At 35.8% G+C, this 19,639-nt stretch overlaps 1 protein-coding gene across 9 annotated transcripts in view; it reads right to left on the bottom strand.

Annotated features, from left to right (window-relative positions):
* Nucleotides 1-19,639, bottom strand: part of Huwe1 (HECT, UBA and WWE domain containing E3 ubiquitin protein ligase 1) — a 127,558-nt gene that overhangs the window by 76,934 nt on the left and 30,985 nt on the right. For all 9 annotated transcript variants that reach the window (XM_028772629.1, XM_028772633.1, XM_028772632.1 and 6 more), the window contains 13 exons: nucleotides 16,974-17,072; nucleotides 16,140-16,346; nucleotides 13,914-14,066; nucleotides 6,409-6,471; nucleotides 4,554-4,631; nucleotides 3,626-3,673; nucleotides 3,480-3,548; nucleotides 2,851-2,950; nucleotides 2,240-2,340; nucleotides 1,804-1,954; nucleotides 1,543-1,670; nucleotides 764-904; nucleotides 277-382 (listed from right to left, as the gene is read on the bottom strand). In XM_028772629.1, the coding sequence (XP_028628462.1) occupies nucleotides 277-382; nucleotides 764-904; nucleotides 1,543-1,670; nucleotides 1,804-1,954; nucleotides 2,240-2,340; nucleotides 2,851-2,950; nucleotides 3,480-3,548; nucleotides 3,626-3,673; nucleotides 4,554-4,631; nucleotides 6,409-6,471; nucleotides 13,914-14,066; nucleotides 16,140-16,346; nucleotides 16,974-17,072 (1,444 nt within the window). The remainder of the gene's footprint in view (nucleotides 1-276; nucleotides 383-763; nucleotides 905-1,542; nucleotides 1,671-1,803; nucleotides 1,955-2,239; nucleotides 2,341-2,850; nucleotides 2,951-3,479; nucleotides 3,549-3,625; nucleotides 3,674-4,553; nucleotides 4,632-6,408; nucleotides 6,472-13,913; nucleotides 14,067-16,139; nucleotides 16,347-16,973; nucleotides 17,073-19,639) is intronic.

The raw sequence follows: 19,639 nt of genomic DNA on the forward strand, positions 1-19,639 counted from the left end.
TTTTGAATACACAGAAATTATTCTGTTTTAATAGTGTAAATAAGATAATGAACCAATACATATGTAGAGTGACTTTAGTAATCAACTGTAGCTCTACCAACCCGCTTTATCTCCCAGTTCTAATCCAAACAACTCATACATCTATATAAAAAAAGTGTTGAAATATGTACCTGGAAACCTGTGCACCTTTTAATTTGTGAGTAAGAATTAAAATTTGGGTATGATAACAGAAAAATAATATACACAGAAATAATAGCTTAATAACTTGTTAATTACCATCCATATCAGTTTCCATTTCTTCTCCTTCTTGAGTGGTACTAGGTCTCTGGATCTTTGGCTTGATCACAAAAGGGCATTCTTTACGACACAAATCTACTTCGTGCTACAATCAAGGGAAAAAAATATTAAGAAAATCCTACATATTTTAGGGATAAAAAATTATAACTAAAGAATATTGAACAGATTATACACTCAGTTTCTGGAAACATGAGAGATAAGACGGTTACGTATAGTAGTTGGGAAAGTCCCTAGACTCAGCACTCACTGGAATTCAATGACATCTATGCAAAGTGATTTTTTTTTTTTTTTGGTTTTTCCAGACAGTGTTTCTCTGTGTAGCCCTGTCTGTCCTGGAACTCACTCGGTAGACCAGGCTGGCCCCGAACTCAGAAAACCGCCTGCCTCTCTCTGCCTCCCAAGTGCTGGGATTAAAGGCGTGCACCACCACCGCCCAGCTGCAAAGTGATTCTTAAGAAAATAATACCTCGAGTCTATAGATGAAGATAGAAAGACCACTATGAGACTGAAAAGCTGCCATGTCCAGGTTGGTGATGAGGTCAACCACTCTAACAGCTCTTGTTACAAATGTTATCTGGTCCTGTTCATCACCAAGAAACTTTATAACCTGGAAGGGAGAGGTAAGAACAACAATTTAAAAAGAGAGCTATAAAAATTACATTCCTTTGCAAAAATATAGTATTAGAGTCCCCACAAGACAGGATAGTATGAAATTGGAGGGAAGAGAAGGACATGATGAATGTTTTGTCAAATAATAATGCTATGAATTCAAGGACTGTACTCAACCTCCCGAGGCTGTATAACAATTCATAAATATGATTAAATAAAATAAAACTGCTTATTTTATTGCAAACCAGAGATACTAAGAGGCATTGTCTCAAAATACCTACCTACCAATGAACCAAACCAAACCAAACCAAACCAAACCAAACCAAACCAAACCAAACCCTGTTACACAGTAAAACTTTACAAGTATCCTTACGTAGATTTTTCTTAGGTCAATGCATAGTGTCACATTAATATGCATGTAGCACTGTCTAGACTAAGAGCCTCCAGGCTAGCAAATTATTCTGGATTACAAAAATTCTTAATACTGATAATAGATACATGTGGCAACTAGAACATAAACTATATATAACTCTCTTAGGATAAAGTTCCTGTGCTATCTAATCACTGTAGAACATTCAAAATCTGTCCTCATAGTTGATTTTCACACAATTATATTAGAAAGAAAAAGCAGAGTACCTTTAGTAAGGCTTCCATCATTCCACAGGAGACCAAGGCTTCACCACCAGCATCATAGCTAGCCAGATGGTACAAAAAGGAGAAAAGAGCTGTGGCAAACTGATGGGGATATGGGTCCATGGAAGGATCTACAAAGGAAATTGAGAAAGGGACAGAAAGAATAAGCTCAGGAATTTTCAGTTACTGAGCTAGCACGTTGTTAAACAATGAGAAGGTCGAGATCCTCTTGTTCCTAGGTAAATAATTACCACACAAACCTACCAATCATGGCCTGAATGCAGTTCCGCACAAGCACAGGCAAAAAACCATGATAGGAGGCAGTTCCAGTACAGTCAATAATACTGCTGAGCTTGGGAGTTCTCTCCAAATGAACAATTGATGTTAACGTTCGTAAAGAAGCAGCTTTAATTTCCTATGACGACAAAGCAAGCAGTGTCAAAAACAAATGGACAACTGAACTAAGGTGCTAATATCTCAAAATTCGATTTACAGTAATTTTATTAAAACTGTTTGAGGAGACTGAGGTCAGTAGTGAATAACACTGCAGATCTGGTATTCAGTAATTTCATAGTTTAATAGCCAAAGAGAAAAAAGTAAAAGGTTCAGGCATCCCTTCTAGGACATTTTTGGACTCCTTAAGAAAAACAGAAGGCAGATGCATATAAAACTTGATATGTAGATACTAATAGACACTTACCATGAGCTGCTTATCTGTTATTTGAAGGACATCTACCAACTCTTCTATCAACCCATTATACAAGATACTGTTTGCTGACTCTTGCAAGGCATTAGAATAGACTGCAAAAGAGAAAGAAGCAAAGACTTTGGCAGAAATGCAGTTATTAAGCCATCATTTGGAGAACACAGCTTCCAATCAGCAAAAAAGAGTAAAATCACTCTTACAAAAATCATATAAATACATTTGCTTAGATGGCCCAACAGAATTATGAATTATTAAAAACAAAAAAGGCAGTGTTTTCTCTTCTCTTATAGCACAGTTAAAGTAGAGTATTAACTATTTAATTATTTTCAGACTTCAAAATTCTATCTCTAAAAGAATAGGAGAACTGGACGAGGAACTATCAATAAGAATAGGGACCAGTAAGATGATAACAACCAAGCCCATCTGACATGGCAATAAAAGCTTTATTTTTTTCTAGTACGCAACTACAGTAGTAACTGGGATATACAAATACATTTATAATTTAGGTTGCCATTAATAAAGCCTCAGCAATAAAGATAGATTATACTCATGAGAAATCAAGTTCAAACTGACTAATTAGGACTGGTTAATTAGTGTTTTCTTACCTAATATAGATATTGCATGCAGTCTGGCCTGAACAGCTTGTAATCGCTTCCTGTGATTAGAAAAGCCATGAGCCAGTCGTATATGTGTAAATAACAGCATCTGTAGAGATATAAGATATAAAATTAGGAAATCATCTTGATGTTACCTTTTATATGCTTCTTGGTAAAATAGTTTTGGTGCTTGGGTACCAAATTGAACTAGTATTATCTACTCTGAGATTAGTTGACACAACTAGGGACTTCTCAATATCCTAATATTTTAAAAACTGTCACTACACATTGATAGACAATAAATACAAATTTAAATTTTCAGCAAGTCAAATATTTGACCAAAAATAGAACAAGCTAACACAATTAAATTCTCCTAAATGTATCCAAAATGTTGAGAAAGTTATCAGCACTACTAGATAATCATTTTGAATGAGCTTGCAAGTTTACGTTTCCAATCTATCATAAGGTGCTAGACATTATTGTCCTCGAGAAGAAGAAACAAACATCTAAGTAGCTAATCTGCTATGGTCTAACTCCAAATATATATCAATTTTGCTATGGTTTCTATTTGTGCAACACATATCATTTGTATATTTAGAAAACCACCATATGCAAAGTATTTTTCAGATGTATTTTACCTGCTTATCCTTAGGAATGCTGTACATTTTGGTAAGAGATTCCATTATTTCAGAAGGACTTTCTGAAATCTGTATTAAAAAAAAATTAGTAAGGAACAAGGCTACAAACAAAAGCTTAATAACCAGTTGTCAAAGAATTCTCTTACCTTGTCAAGTTGTTCTATGTGAATATAATGTAGTGTATTACTAGTTGTCTGAAATTAAAAAGTTGAAATACCTGTTAGGGGGAGGGGTCACTAAATACCCTGTAAGAACCACTGAGAACAAAATGCCATCCTAGATGTAAGCCAACTGTTTGAAAAAAAAAATCAAGGTAATTTCATAGTCATCCAAAGCATTCATTTTCCACATATATTAGTCACAAGATTGCTTCTTTTAAACTGGTAGTATTAAACTATAATTCTGTTAGCTAGGCATGTTTCATATTTTGTGTTCCTTTTTAACCCTTGTCTAATAATCTCCACAATCTCAGTTTTCATACCAAAGACTGAATTCATGAGAATAGCGTCTCATGTTTTGAAGACAACTTTAATCTAGAAAAAAACTTAGCAATGAAAAGTGGAAGAAAAATCTTGATTATTGTGACATTTCCATACCAAAGTCTTAGCAGATCATCCAGGAATCTGAAACATCATTTAAGTAAGATTTTACACACAAAATACAGAGGTTTTTTTTTAATAGACTGGGATAAATACAGAAACTGAAACTCATTTATCTTAAGACTATCAGGATGGCATTCCAAACAGAGACTATGAGCAAAATATAGAAATGTATCTTTTGGCAGGTTTCAACATAAAACCTAATGATGGGGCCGTGGGGGTAGAGAGCACCTTCTTGGAAGCAAAGGGGAAGAAAATGGGACAAGGAACTGTGGGAGGGGGACTGGGAAGGGGGGCACCATCTGGAATGTAAATAAATAATTAAAAAACTAATGATGTGAAAAGTAGGCATATGATTAATATTTATTCCTGAAAAACTTCTCGGTATATCTAGCTTCTTAGGGCAGTGACACAGAACAAACATCTCCTCATTTAAACTAAGAGATTCTATAAACAACAAAATAATCAGACTCACCCTCTTCTCAATTTTGACCTCAGCTCCAGGATCTGCATAAAATTCAAAGTGTAGTGTGGTTGCACTGGGTGGATATTTCTGTGTATAAAAAAAAGAGAATAAGACATGGAGTTTAAACTGATTTCAGACACAGACATCTCCAATGCTTTCCTCAAACACATTGTGACAGTAGTAGATTCGACGTCAATAGTGTCTTTAATCCCTCGCTTAGATCATAAATCAGATGACATTTGTTAGAAGCAAAATCAGAAGGCTAGAGTTTAGAGATCCAAATCTGTTTTCAACATCTAGGTTAACTGTTACCCCTTCTTTAATACATAAATTTTGACTATAGTTATTCTCATGGTGGGGTCAAGTAATAATACATATAACTTTAATAAACAGTGGAAAACAAGTATCAGGGTCAAAATCTTGAACAGCTAAAGAATGGAAAAGGGCATTCTTGTGAAAACTTATTACCAGCCTCCTTATCGTCACTCTTATTACTTCAAACACTCCTTTCTGTACCATTCTAGAACATGTTTCATGGTTTTCTGCATGGGTATACACCAAGCCAAAAAATCTATACCCTCAAAGCACAAAAGTAATATGACACATTAAACTACAATATCACCCTGTCCAATATAACATTCCCAAGAAAGAAAACATGACACTTTCATTATTTACCTTTTAAAAAATTTGGTTCAACATGTGTATCTACCATTTAAAGTATAAGAACTTCAAACTCTTTAACATGCCGAATCTCAATCTTGATAAACGCAAGGACTAAAATAGGAAACAGACATCACACAAACCTACAAAGTCTTAACGAGCAGAATGAGTTTCAGAATTATCCTGTTCTTTAAAATAAAATATGTTCTCAAAATTGAAACTCCAAACTGAATAACATTTAAGGTATGTTTCCCTTACTACCAACATCCATTCACAGCTACTTACTGAATAATGTCTATTAGCTAAGGCAGGAAGTAACCTGTGTTAATATGTAGGTTTCTGCAACTAGAAAAAAAGAGCCATACTACTAAAGATAAACATTTCCAGAAAGATAATTAATTAGATTTAATCATATCCATCTAGTGTTAAATATGACAAACTAGGCTCTACTTGAAACACAGAAATTAGAAGGGAAGATAGCCTAAATCCATAAGCAGAGAATGAGTGACAAGGTAAGAGGTAAACATGAAAACAAACTGAACAATACTAAGTTCTTTTTTAAAAAACAGTTTTATAATGTAATTCTGTAGGAGTGTTTTACCTGCATGTATGTCTACTGTGCCATGTGAGTGCCTGGTGCCTATAGAGGCTAGAAGAAGTTTTCATAGGGTCTGGCACTGGAGTTACAGATGTTTTTAGTTGCCCTGGGAGTGCTGGAAATACAATGTGGGTCAACTACTCTTGATTTGCCATCTCTACAGATTCTTGTACTAAGTAATTCTATAAAAACAAAAACACTACTCCCTATCAACCATTCCTGAACACTGTTCAGCGTTCTGATACTTGTGTGAGTACTAAAGTAAATGTAGTTGAAGCTGGTTTTGAAATGGTGTTCTTCCTCCCGCCATATCCCAAATATAGACGTGTACTATTCTTCAAAGCTTTGTGGGATTAAAAAAAAAACAACTTTTGATTTGATTCAATAAATTCAACTTATTTCAGAACTGAGTATATGAACATACACTACTCTGAGACTCTTTTTATCTATAACCAGAAGAGTAAATAGCTGAAATTTCTTAAATCTATTATGTATTAATTATTCAAGTTCTACAAAGTCCTGATGTCGTGTCAATTTATATATCATACATTCATTGTTAAGTAAGACTTAGAAAGATACTATATCATATCCCAAATAGTTACTCACCAACATGTGCAAGTCTCTGCAACATTCTGCAAGCCCAAAGCCATTCTCCTTTCCACCCCAGCTCTTAGTAAAGAAAAAAAAAAAAGACAGTGTTAACACCATGCTTATGGTTGTATGCTTACAGAGTGTTTAATGAAAAAACAGTTAAATATATTTCATGGTTCTGTGAGGGTGCTCAAAGTAAGAGTACAAAGCAGCAACACTAGCCAGCTACTGCATTCCATATGTCTAAATTCATGTTTGCTGGCATTTAGTTATAGCTGGCCTTTCACACTATTCTAGTTTATCTTTCTTTCACCAGGGTAGAACCACATTTTTTCTTGACATAAGCCAAATTACATGCTATGAGAGTCTATATAATTTGTATGTTGGTTTGAATAAGAATGGTCCTTAGAGACTTATATATTTTAATGCTTAGGGAGTAGCATTACAAGTGTGGCCTTACTCACTCCTAGGTGCTTCAGTACCACAAAGTCCTATGGAGCCCGTCACTTCTGTAAATGACCATTCTTGTCATTGAATATTGTGTAAATGACTTGGGCTCCATAATTTCACTAAGTCACTTGAGGATGTTTCACCAGTAATTATTTCTGGAAGGAAAGAAAGCAAATCTAAAGAAAGAAACTAAATACCCTGTAGCAAGCAAGAAGTAACTCTTAAATCATGCTTTAACTTCTTACCATTTTCTCAGGTATATAAAAAAAAACCCTTTACTTTGAAGAATTTAGACTGCTGTTAACTTGAAATCCGTTGTTCTTACCGTGGAGTTTGATTTGTCCATTTGTTTGCTTTCTGTTTCTAATTAGATTTAAAAAAAAAAAAAAAGATGTGTGGCCTTGTTAGAAGTAGTGTGTAACCACGTCCTAAGAATCTCCCTGGAGTTAAACTGAAAAGTTTTGGATTAACTTGAGACACAAAGAATCCAAGACATCTAATTATTGATTCTTTTGTGAGATTAGTAATAATCACCTTTATTCAGGCCTACAATGGAAAAGACCAAGCAAGACAAAAAAGAAATATAAAATACACAATTTAAAAAGAAAAGGAACACCAGGAAACTAAATGTTGGATCCATGGTTTGTGCTGAAAGAGATAAGGCCAGACACAAAACAGAATTAAGAGGGAGTAGTACTCTTTGGCTAACCCCCCCCCCCAACAACTAGCTATTCCTACAATTTATGAAAGGAAAAGGCCTAAGGGATTTTCTGCTCCTAAAAAGCAGTATCAAATCAAATCTTATGCAAATATATTTGGGGGGGGGAGCAGGCTGCATCCCAAGCAGGCAACTAAACTTGGCAACATTAACTATGTGGTTTCCACTTTAAAATTATGAAGTATACACGAGAAACGGGGTTGTGGAATCATTCTACCTGACCCCTGAAGCCAGGTTTCTGTCAGGGGACTCCCTTCCTACACGAAGTCCCCGAGAAGCCAGAGAATAGGGCTGTGGAATGTCTGCCATGGAGAGCTGCATACAGGAAGTAGAAATAAACAAAAATTAAGTATGTTGCAGTCAGCAAAGGGCAGAACTGTCTAAGTTCTTTGACATGCCATTATAGGATTTGGAGTTTGTCCAGTTGAGTTTTCATCTTGCTTTTTGATACAATATTTCCTTGCTATATCCCATTCCGCCAATTGGAATTGGAATTGTATATTCTATGCCATTATATGTTGCAAGAATATAATTTGCTTTCATTTGCACTTTCTAGGAGGGGGTGCAATAAAGAGAGATTATCTCAAGTCAAAGAAGAGACTGACTTTTAAATTGTGTTGAGACTACAAAAGACTATGGGGACTTTTGAAATTGTACAAATGCACTTTGCATTATATGGCCATGAGCCTAAGGAACCCAGAGAGTAAAATGTGGTGGATTGAAGCAGAATGGCTCCTATACTGTAAGCTACATTTGAATACTTGGTAAGGATTAGGTACGGGATGGCCTTGGAGGAGATGTCACCGAGGATGGGCTTTGAGGTTTCAAAAGCCCAGGTCAAATTCAATTAGCTCTCTCAACCTCATGCTTGTGGATCAAGATAAGCTCTCAGCTACTATTCCTGTCACCATGCCTGCCCGCTTCTATGCTCTTGGCCATAGTAGTCATGAACTATAACCCGCTATAACCATGCACCCTAACTCTTTCACAAGTTGCCTTGGTTGTGGTGTTTTATCAAAGAAATAGAAAAGTAATTAACCAAGACACACACTAAGAAAAACTATGTAAACACTTTACCTTTTCTCTGTCAACTGGCTAGTAACTATTTAATAATGAAAACTACAGCACAAGGAACTGCAAACACATATTACAAAAGAAGTAGATGCATTTGACAAACAGTTCAGAATCAATCAACTTCATAAGAATTTTGCAAACTAGCTGTTTGATATTAAACTTACCAAACCCTGCTCAGTATTCATCAGCTGTATACAATAGTCCACATTCCTGGAATGAGGACAATGATCTTCATGCAATAATAGTGTTTGATTGTTTGGGTCTCTGAAAGACCAGTTCAAACTGCTAAGTTTGCTTAATTTGGAAGTTTCCCAGGGGCAGGCACTTGCTGAAAATATCAAATGATGAATGCAGTAAGCGGTCCCTATCCTTCTGGGACAAGGCACACAGCTCTGGTTAACACATGCCTGTAGAAGTCAAAAGTCAAAGTCAAGTGCTCCTCAGGTGGTTTCATCTGGTTTTGAGACAAGGTCTCTTTCATTAGCATAGAACTCACCAAGAAAGGCTTGGCTAGCTGGCCAGAGAGCTCCAAAGATCCACCTATCTCTATATGCCTGCCCAATGCTAGGATTATAAACTATGCCAACAATTCCCAGTAATTTTATGTGAGTTCTAGAGATTCAATTCAGGTCCTTGTGCTTGTGTGGCAGGAACTTAGCTATGAACTATCTCCCTAGTGTTCCCTACTTTTGAAGTGCTACTTTTCAAACGCAAACTATGTAAGCCAAGAATTATGTTATTTATGTTGATGAACATACTATGTATAAAAATGTAGTTGTAAAGGGAACAGCAATAAAAACAGAGAAAGGAAACAAAAATAAGAGTAAAGCTTTTGTGTACTATTAAAAAAAGGGCTCAAAAAAAAGGGCTCAGGATGTAGCTGTGTGTTTGCACAATATACACAGAGCCTGTTTCTTCAATCACCTGTACCACAAAAAAACAAATTAAACTGGTATTAACTTAAAAGTTTAATTTTGTAACTTAAAATATCAATTCTGATTCCCAGGGAAATTAACAAGGACTAGATAAAAAAAAAAAAAACAGGGAAACTGAAAACCTGAACAATACCAAGTCAACTGACCTAATAGACATACAGAACCTATATAAGACTAGAGCACATATTCGCCCCATGACACATCAAAAACTTCTACAGTAGACCTTAGGTAGCAAAACAACCCTTAATACATTTATACCAAATCTCTGTCAATGACATTATCATTAGATATGGAAAAAAATCAGAAATCCATCACAAAAGGTAATCTGGAAAATTCATAAGAAAATGGTAATTAAACAATACTCTTAACTACCAATGAAGTCAAAGGAAAAAAAATCACATGGAAAATCATGAGATTACTTATCTGGGTAAAATGAGAATACATAGTCTCACAAATTAAAATACATATATTAGAAATTAGGTACTTCAACTCTTTTATCTTAAATAAGCCACAGTCAACACATCCCAGAGGGACATGTAAAGAAAAAAAAGATAAAATTAAACAGAAAAACAATATCCAATAGAACACAATAGAAAAAAAAATATAGCTAGATTGACCAAAAAGGTACACTTACACAAATGCATATAGGGGTTACCAGTGAAGAAATAAACTAAAAATGAACATGTAAAGCACAGGTCAAGTATTCATTAAAAACTACTTTTAAAGCAACTATTGTTAATTATGGTCAAAATATTCATGACCAAAAATAGTATTTACTATGATGATAGATAATAGGAAAAATCCAAATTACCCAAATAGAAAGACAACTGAGACAACCATAGAAGCCATAATTTTACTGCATTCAAATTTTTCACCTAAAAGGTTAAGTTTACATAGAACAATGAATTGGTTTCTTCCTTCACAGAAACAGACTTTCTAACACCTATGTGGTTTTCTCTTCTCTTCCCAAACCTCTCTGTGAAATGCGATTTTGCTATACAGCTCAGGCTTATCAACAACTAAACATCCTCCAGCTTCTGTTGCTGGACTTAAAGGAGTGTGCCATGCCTGGCTATTCCATTATATTACCCTTCAATTACTTTATAGATTCATGTTTTTGTTTAAGACAGAGTCTCATATACCAAACATGATCACAGCCAATTTTCTTTTGTAAATTTCTAAATTTTTCATCTTAATACTAGGAAGCAAAATCTGCTTTGTCATCAAAACAAATGCTTTTAATTTTTAGGAGACACTAAACAGGACTATTAAAATAGTGTTAGTACTATATATTTTTTTAAACTTATGTATTTGTACCCTGTTTTCTCAATTATAAATGAATTTGTCAAAGACAGTGCTTCATGATGTATCCAAGAAGGGTTGAGTATAAACTTCTTAAATGGTACCAAGTGGAAAATTGGGCAATGAATGACTCAGGCTAAAGCTTGCAGGCTTTAATGAGACCCCAGGTATGAAGTAACAATTCTCCAGCAACTACAAACACCTAAGAACATTAGATATTGCATCTCATAACATTTTTCCCCTCAAAATAATACACATTAATTGTTGAGCCTCATTGTGTTCACCTACCCAGTGGGGGCTATCATATGACCCTGGTAATTAAGTTGGTTTGTATCTGCCGGGCAGTGGTGGCACACGCCTTTAATCCCAGCACTTGGGAGGCAGAGGCAAGCAGATTCCTGAGTTCGAGGCTAGCCTGGTCTACAGAGTGAGTTCCAGGACAGCCAGGGCTATACAGAGAAACCCTGTCTCGAAACCCCCCCCCCAAAAAAAAAGTTGGTTTGTATCTAAAAATAACTAGGGTATCAATCATGCTTAGAGCATGCTTAAAGCACCACTTTACAAGATGAGATACTAAGGTATTCAGACATGAATGTAGAAAGACTTGATGTTTTAAAGATGAAATTTTAATAAATGCTAACATTATTTTCTAACTTTACCCTCAGATCGGTGTCCTAAGTACTAGCTGGCAAGTGCTACTCCTGTGTATTTATCTATTACTTGGCTATCACACTGCATTTTAACAATCTTTTGAGACAAGGTATTACTATGTAGGCCTGGATGGGTTGGAATCCTCTATGTAGACCAGGCTGTCCTTGAACTCAAGAGGCTCACCGGCCTATTTCTTCTGAATGCCGGATTTTAAAGATGTATGTCACCACATACTACCAGTTCTAACAATTTTAAAACATCTCCCTAGGAAACCAAAACACAACTCCACTGCCTGCAACAAACTCTTTTAAAATAATTAATCTAAATTATTTCTTCCATCACATTGTTTCATCTTTAATTGTGTATGTTGAATAATTTGTACATATGAGTGCTGGTGCCCAAAGAGATCAGATCAGACTTGTCAAATGCCCCTGATCAGCTATGAGGCTGTGTGTATGCTGGGAATTTAACTCTATCCCTTTATAAGAGTACACCCTTAAACTGCTGGAATCATCCATCTCTCCAGATCCCTCTACTACAAATTAAAAGACAAAAATTATTTGGCATTTTGCTTGATTATTTTAATTTCCTCCTCCACTAGGACGGACTACAGGTAGATTATCTACAAATTCTTTACTGAGCTTCTTGGGTTTATTATGTACTTATTATGTCTTACTACATTTTTACTAACTTATTTAATGTGTATGTGGCACGCACAGCTGCATTCTATAGTATGCATGTAGAGGTCAGAAGGAAACTTTTAGAAGTCATTCTCTTACCATATGGTGTCAGAATCAAACTCTGGTAATTAGTGTCAAGCTTGGTGGCAAGCACTTACTGAGCTCTAATGTTTGATTAATGTGAATAGCAATTTATTACATATCTGGCTGTCCTGGAACTCATTATGCAGATCAGGCTAGCCTAAAACTCAGAGCTTCACTTGTCTTTGCCTGCCTCCTGAGTGCTGGGATTAAAGGCTTCCCCTAGTTCCTATTATCCATAATTATACTTCCATTTCTCCCTCAACCAACCACCTTCTTCCTAACAAGACCTCCTACTTTCATGCATTTTTGTGTGTATGATCCACTCAATTTAACTGAAGTTGCTTGCAAACATGATGTAATTGTATCAAATGACTAAAACGTTTTCTTTTGAACTCTGGATTCCATATTGAACTGTTACACATTTCTTACAATGAGGGAAACGCACAAAATGTTTAGAAAGCAGGTTTGATGGCTAGAGGTGTAGTTTAGTGGTAGTATTGTCTAGCATGAGCAAAACCATGTTTTATATCCAGCACTGATTTTCTCATTGGAATAAGATGATTGTTTTTTCTATATTTCCATATTGGTCATAGGATTTATTAATGACCCTAAAATAACGTGAAATGTGAGCCAATCTTAAGGTAACCATTAAATTGGCTATTAAAACAAGTCTTCACTCATGTGTGGTAATACATGCCTGTAATCCTAGCAGTAGAGGGGCTCACTAAGGAAAACTTCAGACTATCCCAACTGTGGTCAGTTGAATGAGGATGTCCCCATTAAAATACATGTTTGAATGCTTGGTCCCCAGTTAGACTACTTCAGAAGGATTAGGAGGTATGGCCTTGTGAATATAGTTGTGGCCATGTCAGGGGTATGCTACTGATGTTACAAAAACTCATGCCAGGCCCAGTCTCTGCTCTGCATCCTGCTTGCAGATCAGGATATAAGCTCTCAGCTATTGCTCTAATGCCACATGTGACTGCCTGTCACCATATTCCTATGCCATGATTGTTATGAACTGTAAACAAGTCTCCAATTAAATGTTTTCTTCTCAAAGTTACTTTGGTCATCATGTGTCCTCACAGCAATAGGACAGTAGTAACTGAGATAAATGCCCTCAAAAAAATTCTAACACAACTTCCTAGCAAACTGTGTGTTATCAATAAACCTCGAGGAATATCACACAATCTTTGGATAGGGTTGAATTTTCCTGTAAGAATTTTGACTCCAATACAATTACTACCATTAGAAAATAGCACTAAATGCTCTATAATTATTCTAAACAATTTTTAATCTTAAATTCCCAGATGAGAAAACTGGTATCATAATTAAAGATTCCAATTTAGACCTTTTTTCTCCTTGTATGCTTCTTTTTTCACAAAGAATCCTTATTCTGAATTTTCCTGAAGCAGCACTATCAGTTTTGAAACAAGGACTTTGTTTCATGAGCAGTTGATGAAATATTTCAAATTTAATTAATAGTTGAAAATACTCCTGCCTTTTGAAATTTTGTTACACTGTCCCAAATACTTGTGAAAGTTAACAAAAGGATTCTAATCCACTTTGACAAAACAAGAAAAGCCTGTTTAACCATATGCTCTGATGTCTTCATCTAAAACTCACCTCTGCCAAATGTTGCAGCCGTGTCAGTAGTGGAGTCCTCTTGTCAGATCCAAGACGTGTGATATAGTTTGATCTTTTACTAAATACATATAGAAGGTTAAGGACTGCCAGCACCACTTGCATATCAGAAGAAGCCAATAAAGTTGTCAAATGCTATAGGAACAAAAAAGGAACAAAGTTTAGTGCATCAGGAATTTGGCACTAAAAAAAGATTCTAAGAGATTTTTTTAATGTAATAATGTGTGTCAACATTAAAAACTATCAAGTTATTGAACCACACTACACAAAAATATAGTCAATCTCTTACAATGTATAATACTGAACCCAAGGAATAAAAAGTTCAGTAACAATAAAGACTATAAATTCCAGTTCAAAATTATATCGGTGTCATTATATAAGGAAGAATTTCAAGATAGAAATATGCTATAATACATATGTAGGACTGAAAAAATTCTACTTCTAAACATTGTAAAAGGAAGCTAAGTGTATGCTATTATTTCCTTTATAACAAATATATAAAGGACTCATAGAAACTAAAGCTATCAACAACAGCTGTGTGCAATTATTCAAAATAAAACTATAAAGGTAGGGTACAAGCTTGGGAGTAACTTGTTTGGTTTTTTTTTTTAAATATAGAGCGTTCACCAATATGTTGAAGCAAATAACTGGATAAAATTAAAATCAGTATGTAATTGAGTTAGAAATTAACAAAAACATTTTATTTGTTGATTATCTTAATGATCATGGACTTCCTTGGGCAGCACATCTAGTTCTTTATCAAGACTCTTTATCCATCCCTACTTGATGGCTGGTACAGGACCTTTAGTTCAACCATTCTACTTCTTGTCTAAAGTCATTTTCTGTTTGTTCTGATTCTGTTTCTTTCAGAAAATAAAACAAAAACAACAGGGTGGTACCGAGGTAATCAAGTTTGGCTAAAGGAAAATAATTTCTTTTTTACAGTATTCATGACCACTAAATTGAAGATTTATCTTATGTGTTTTGTCTGAATGTATGTCTATGTACCATGTGGCCCCAAACGTTAAAACAAGGGAGTCAGATCCACCGGAAGTGGAGTTACAGATAGTTGTGAGCCTCCATGTAATTGCTAAGAATGCAAACCTGAGTCCTATGCAAGAAGTACTCAACTGTTAAGCTACCTCTTCAGCCCCCTTTTTGTCCATGGGTTACCTTAGTCTTTATGGATACAAAGAATACAAAAGGTTCTTTAACAAGTCCCACCCATATCATTCACCCATTCAACTTACCATAGATAAGACACATATTTTAAAGGTGCATTCCCATACACATTTTGGTCAGTATTCCTAAGACAAGTTAACTATTAACATTGCACATACTGCTACAATTTGAGTGTAAAATGTGTTTGAACCCTTAGTCAGCAACTAGTCAGTTTTACAAGGTTGTGGAACTTTTAGAAGTAGGTCACTAAGGTTTGAGCCTTGAGCATTATAGCCTAGCACATCATTCTGGTTCTCAAAAAAGGTAGTATATATGACTATCATGAGCTTCTACCACCGTGAAGCTGCCTATCTCCATCCATGAAGGATGAAATCTGTCTTCTCAAACCATGAACCAAATTAAAATTTTTCTTGCCTTGTTTCTTGTCAGGAATTTGGTCACAGGAACAAAAAAAAAAGTGTGATGAGTATCACAAATAATCTTGAGTTGCGTTTTAAGTATTTACAAAGATGTATGTAGGTTACAAGGAAATACACCATTATGAACAAGGAACAGGTCCTGACACTAATCCACCCCACCCCCGCCGCCATGGGTATGATGGGGGGAGTGTAGTGTTTTGGCAAAAGACATTGAAAATTATAAGCACATTAATATAAGGAAATCAATAGTAACTTGGAATACCTCTAATAATCGTGGACAAAGATTACTAAATGGTCCAGAAAATATATAAGTATGAATCAGAAAAACTTTCCCATCAATCCTAAGACAGGTAATATTTATGCCTAAGAAATGTCATACTATTATCTCCTTCCCCTTGTGGTTCTGAGGATTCAACCCAGGGACCTATACACACTAGGCAAGTGTACTACCTACCACTAAGCTAAATCCCCCACTTACTACTACTAACTTTGAAGCTGAAACTCTTAAGAACTCCACAATGAAAAGTAAAGCAACCAACCATCAGAAACAGAAATTCCCTTGTTTGTAGATATCCACTGTTATAGTTAAGAACAGACCACATCTTACCTCTATGGAACTGTACAGATGCCGAGAAAAGCTGTACTCAATGAGCAAGGCTGTGAAGTTCAATACAGCCAATAGAAGCATTTTCAGCTGTTCTTTTTCTGGTCTATCACATACAAGCATCCATGACATATTCTCCACTGTTTGTCCAGCATCTGCCAGAATTCCATCAAAGCGGTCCAACAGATCCACCCAGTGATATAACTCACACTAGAAAGAAGGATAAAGAGGATATAAAAATAAAAGTGGTTTAGTGGTATGCTCTAGTAATCTCAGTACTGAGGAGGCTAAGGTAGAAGGATATGGAGTCCAAGGAGCCTGGACCACACAGTGAGCCTCATCACCAAAATAATAATGGCATTTTAAACGCTGAATGGGTACTTTGAAGTAGAGTTTTATTAAGACATAGCTTTGTTCTCACTTCTTCAAACATCAATGTATTTGTGTGGGTACATGCATACCACAGCATACATGTAGAAGTCAGAAGATAATTTGGGGGGAATTGGTTCTTTCCATCCATTATGAGGGATGCAGGGATCAGACTTGATCTCTCAAGTTCACCAGACCTGGCAATAAATGCTTTTACTATCTGAACTCACTCTTTGGCCCAACATATTGGTTTATCTTTAAATTAAAAAAAAGAAGAAAAAAGAAAAGGGTACTTGGCAACAATTCAGGCTAAATGCCAGTAGTCAAGACCTGTGACACATATGCTAGATACTTAAGTAACTACAGAATCAGGCTATTCCACTGTAGTTTCTCTTGTCATTATCAAAGCACCCAAAATGATGTACTAATAGCATGATCCCTGTCCTCTGTTATCATGGGTTTACATACCTTGCCAATGTTCCATGTTTTGATTTGCTGCAGTTCCAAGAGTAGTTGCTCATCATTACAAACTTTGAGTTTGTCTATTAAGGCTCTGCAGTCTGCAGGCTAAGAAAAACAAACAAGGATTCACAAAAGGTGTTTAGGAATGAGAGAGAAACAAAGAAGAAGAATGGGAAAAGGGACCCTTAAACCCACCAAGCAATTCAACTTTTGCTTATATACAACTAAATCTTTTAGATTACAATAAAAACCTATGAGGAAATTCTTTCATTCCCAACAATACACTATACATTTGTTTAAATCTGAATATGCAAACTACTTCAAAACCTGTATATGCAAACTACCTTCAAAACCTGTATATATAAACCTGTATATGCAAACTACTTCAAGTACACTGACAACAGAAATAAAGGAAATAAGCTAAGAAGCACTAAAAGCAAAGTTAAATAATCTGCAACATAGCCTAAAAGCTAACCAGAATGTCTGGTATTATTATGAGTTAGGAGGGAGGAGAGGGGAAGGGAAGGGGAGGGAGAGAGGAGGGAGCGAGGGAGCAAGGGAGTGAAAGAGAGGGAGAGAGCGCACGAGGGAGGGAGAGAGAGAGAGAGAGAGAGAGAGAGCACGAACCAGCCTGAAAGGAAAAGGCTAGCATTGATTTATTTTTCAACAATATTAAACCTAGAAATTAGAAAAGATCATAGAGCTTCTGAACTCTGTAAAAACTAAGACTCTATTCTTACTTGGTTTTCCCATTTCCATACATTCCTGATCTCTTGTATTGATGAACAGGACCATTATCAGGTATCAAGGAGTGGATTGAGAATTTATAATAAAGGTTCTGAAAGTGGAAAGGAAAATGGGATAGGGACTGAGACTGGGAAACATTCTATTAATGGACAACAGGTGGGAAAGTGATAATACTTTTATTTAATTCTATAAATGGTGTCATGGGAATAAACCTAGCTTTGGAACCAAACAAATCTATGTTCTGTTTTTTTCGGTTTTATGATAACTAAACTATGGTGAGTCCTACTTACTATCCATTAACTTACCAGGAAAACATAAACAACCTAATAAGCTAGCTTAAAGAGTATGTCCAAGTACCTGCCACTTAGCAAATACACACAATAGGAGACTTTTAAATATGAGCATGCTGTCTTGATATTTAAACAAAGAACATGGGATTTAGATTTAAAGTCATTCTCTCTTTGAATCTCACCATCCTCATTCAAGAAATGAATAGTTGGATGCCACCTATATATCCAACAACGCTGTTGTGAGATCTAAAACTGGAGGAAACCCCAAAGATTACCATCAACTATAAGATATTTAAAAGTATGATTTTCTTTAAACCAAATTCTCAACTTTGCTAGGATCTACCTCAAATTTTCGTGATGATATATATGAAAAACTCCTAACACCAAATCCTTCTACAAACCAGGCTTGACCTCAGCCCCACCTCCTTAAGTATAGACTGTATGTAGGAAAAACAGTAAACAAGAATAATTAACAGAAAATGTGGAGAATTTGAGCCACCAGTTTATCTGTTTATCTGTGCCTTTTCCATTTATTTATTATCAAATACATCTATTTAAATTTCTAATGACATACAGATAGGCTAATTCAATGTTATGATTCTATGGGTTAGATAATATCCATTTTGTTAACATTTGAGTCCTGTAATAACTTGGTATGGCCACCATTACATGGCATTTAATATCTCACAAACCTGGTACCCAAGCCAGATCCTTCTTGAATGCAATACTGTTGACAAAGGATACTATGGTCTTGCCAAAGACTCTGCTTGGAATCATGACAGTTATGTGAGATACCTGGGTCTAACTGGACAAGCCATACATGGCACAAGGGCAGCTTGCAATATAGCCTGGACCTTTTACCATCTTTCCTAGAACTCAACCTCACTAACATTTCATTGTTGCCCACTGAATGCTTTAGAGGTTACCAAGGACTAGACTGAAATAGGATACTTAAATGTTACTTCCTAAATTTAAGTATCACGTTTCTTTATCTTTGTGGTATACAAAAAAATTAAACTGTCTCGTTTTCTTTCTTGTTTAGAGACAGGGTCTCCCTATGTATCCCTCATTGGTCTTATCTACCTGCCTCTGCTTCCCAGGTGCTAGGATTAAAAAGTTTGCACCACCATACCCAACCCTTCTTGTCTCTCTTATTTTCAAAGAATCATCCTTTAGACATGTGACCGGAGACTTGTTATTGCTGAATGAGAGGGGGAGAAGGGTTAAGGGACAGGGAGGAGGAAAAAGGGGAAGAGGAAGGAAGATTGAGTAAATATGTGCAGATGTCATGAGACAGGGACAATCATGCAGAGTTGGTTCTCTTCACCTTATATTCTAGGGAATGAACTCATTGAGATTAAATTGTAAGAGATTTTTACCTGGTGAACCATCTCATGGGCCCCCAAAAACCTTTCCTGATATGGTAGCCCCACCCCAACCCACCTTTTCACAGGGTTCATCTGTTACAAACATCTAAGGTGTTTGTGTTTTCTAATCATATCTTTCCTTTCTCTGTACATAAATGCAAACCAAGTAGGACTGTCCCCACTCATAGGAAAAGGCAAGGCATCTGTCAGTTCAAAGCTGCTACCAGGATTTTCATGAACTTGTTTCCATTATCAAACCTACGGGGGA

This window comes from Grammomys surdaster, unplaced genomic scaffold (genome assembly GCF_004785775.1).
Source record: "Grammomys surdaster isolate TR1022 unplaced genomic scaffold, NIH_TR_1.0 216, whole genome shotgun sequence".
Classification (NCBI taxonomy): Eukaryota; Metazoa; Chordata; class Mammalia; order Rodentia; family Muridae; genus Grammomys; species Grammomys surdaster.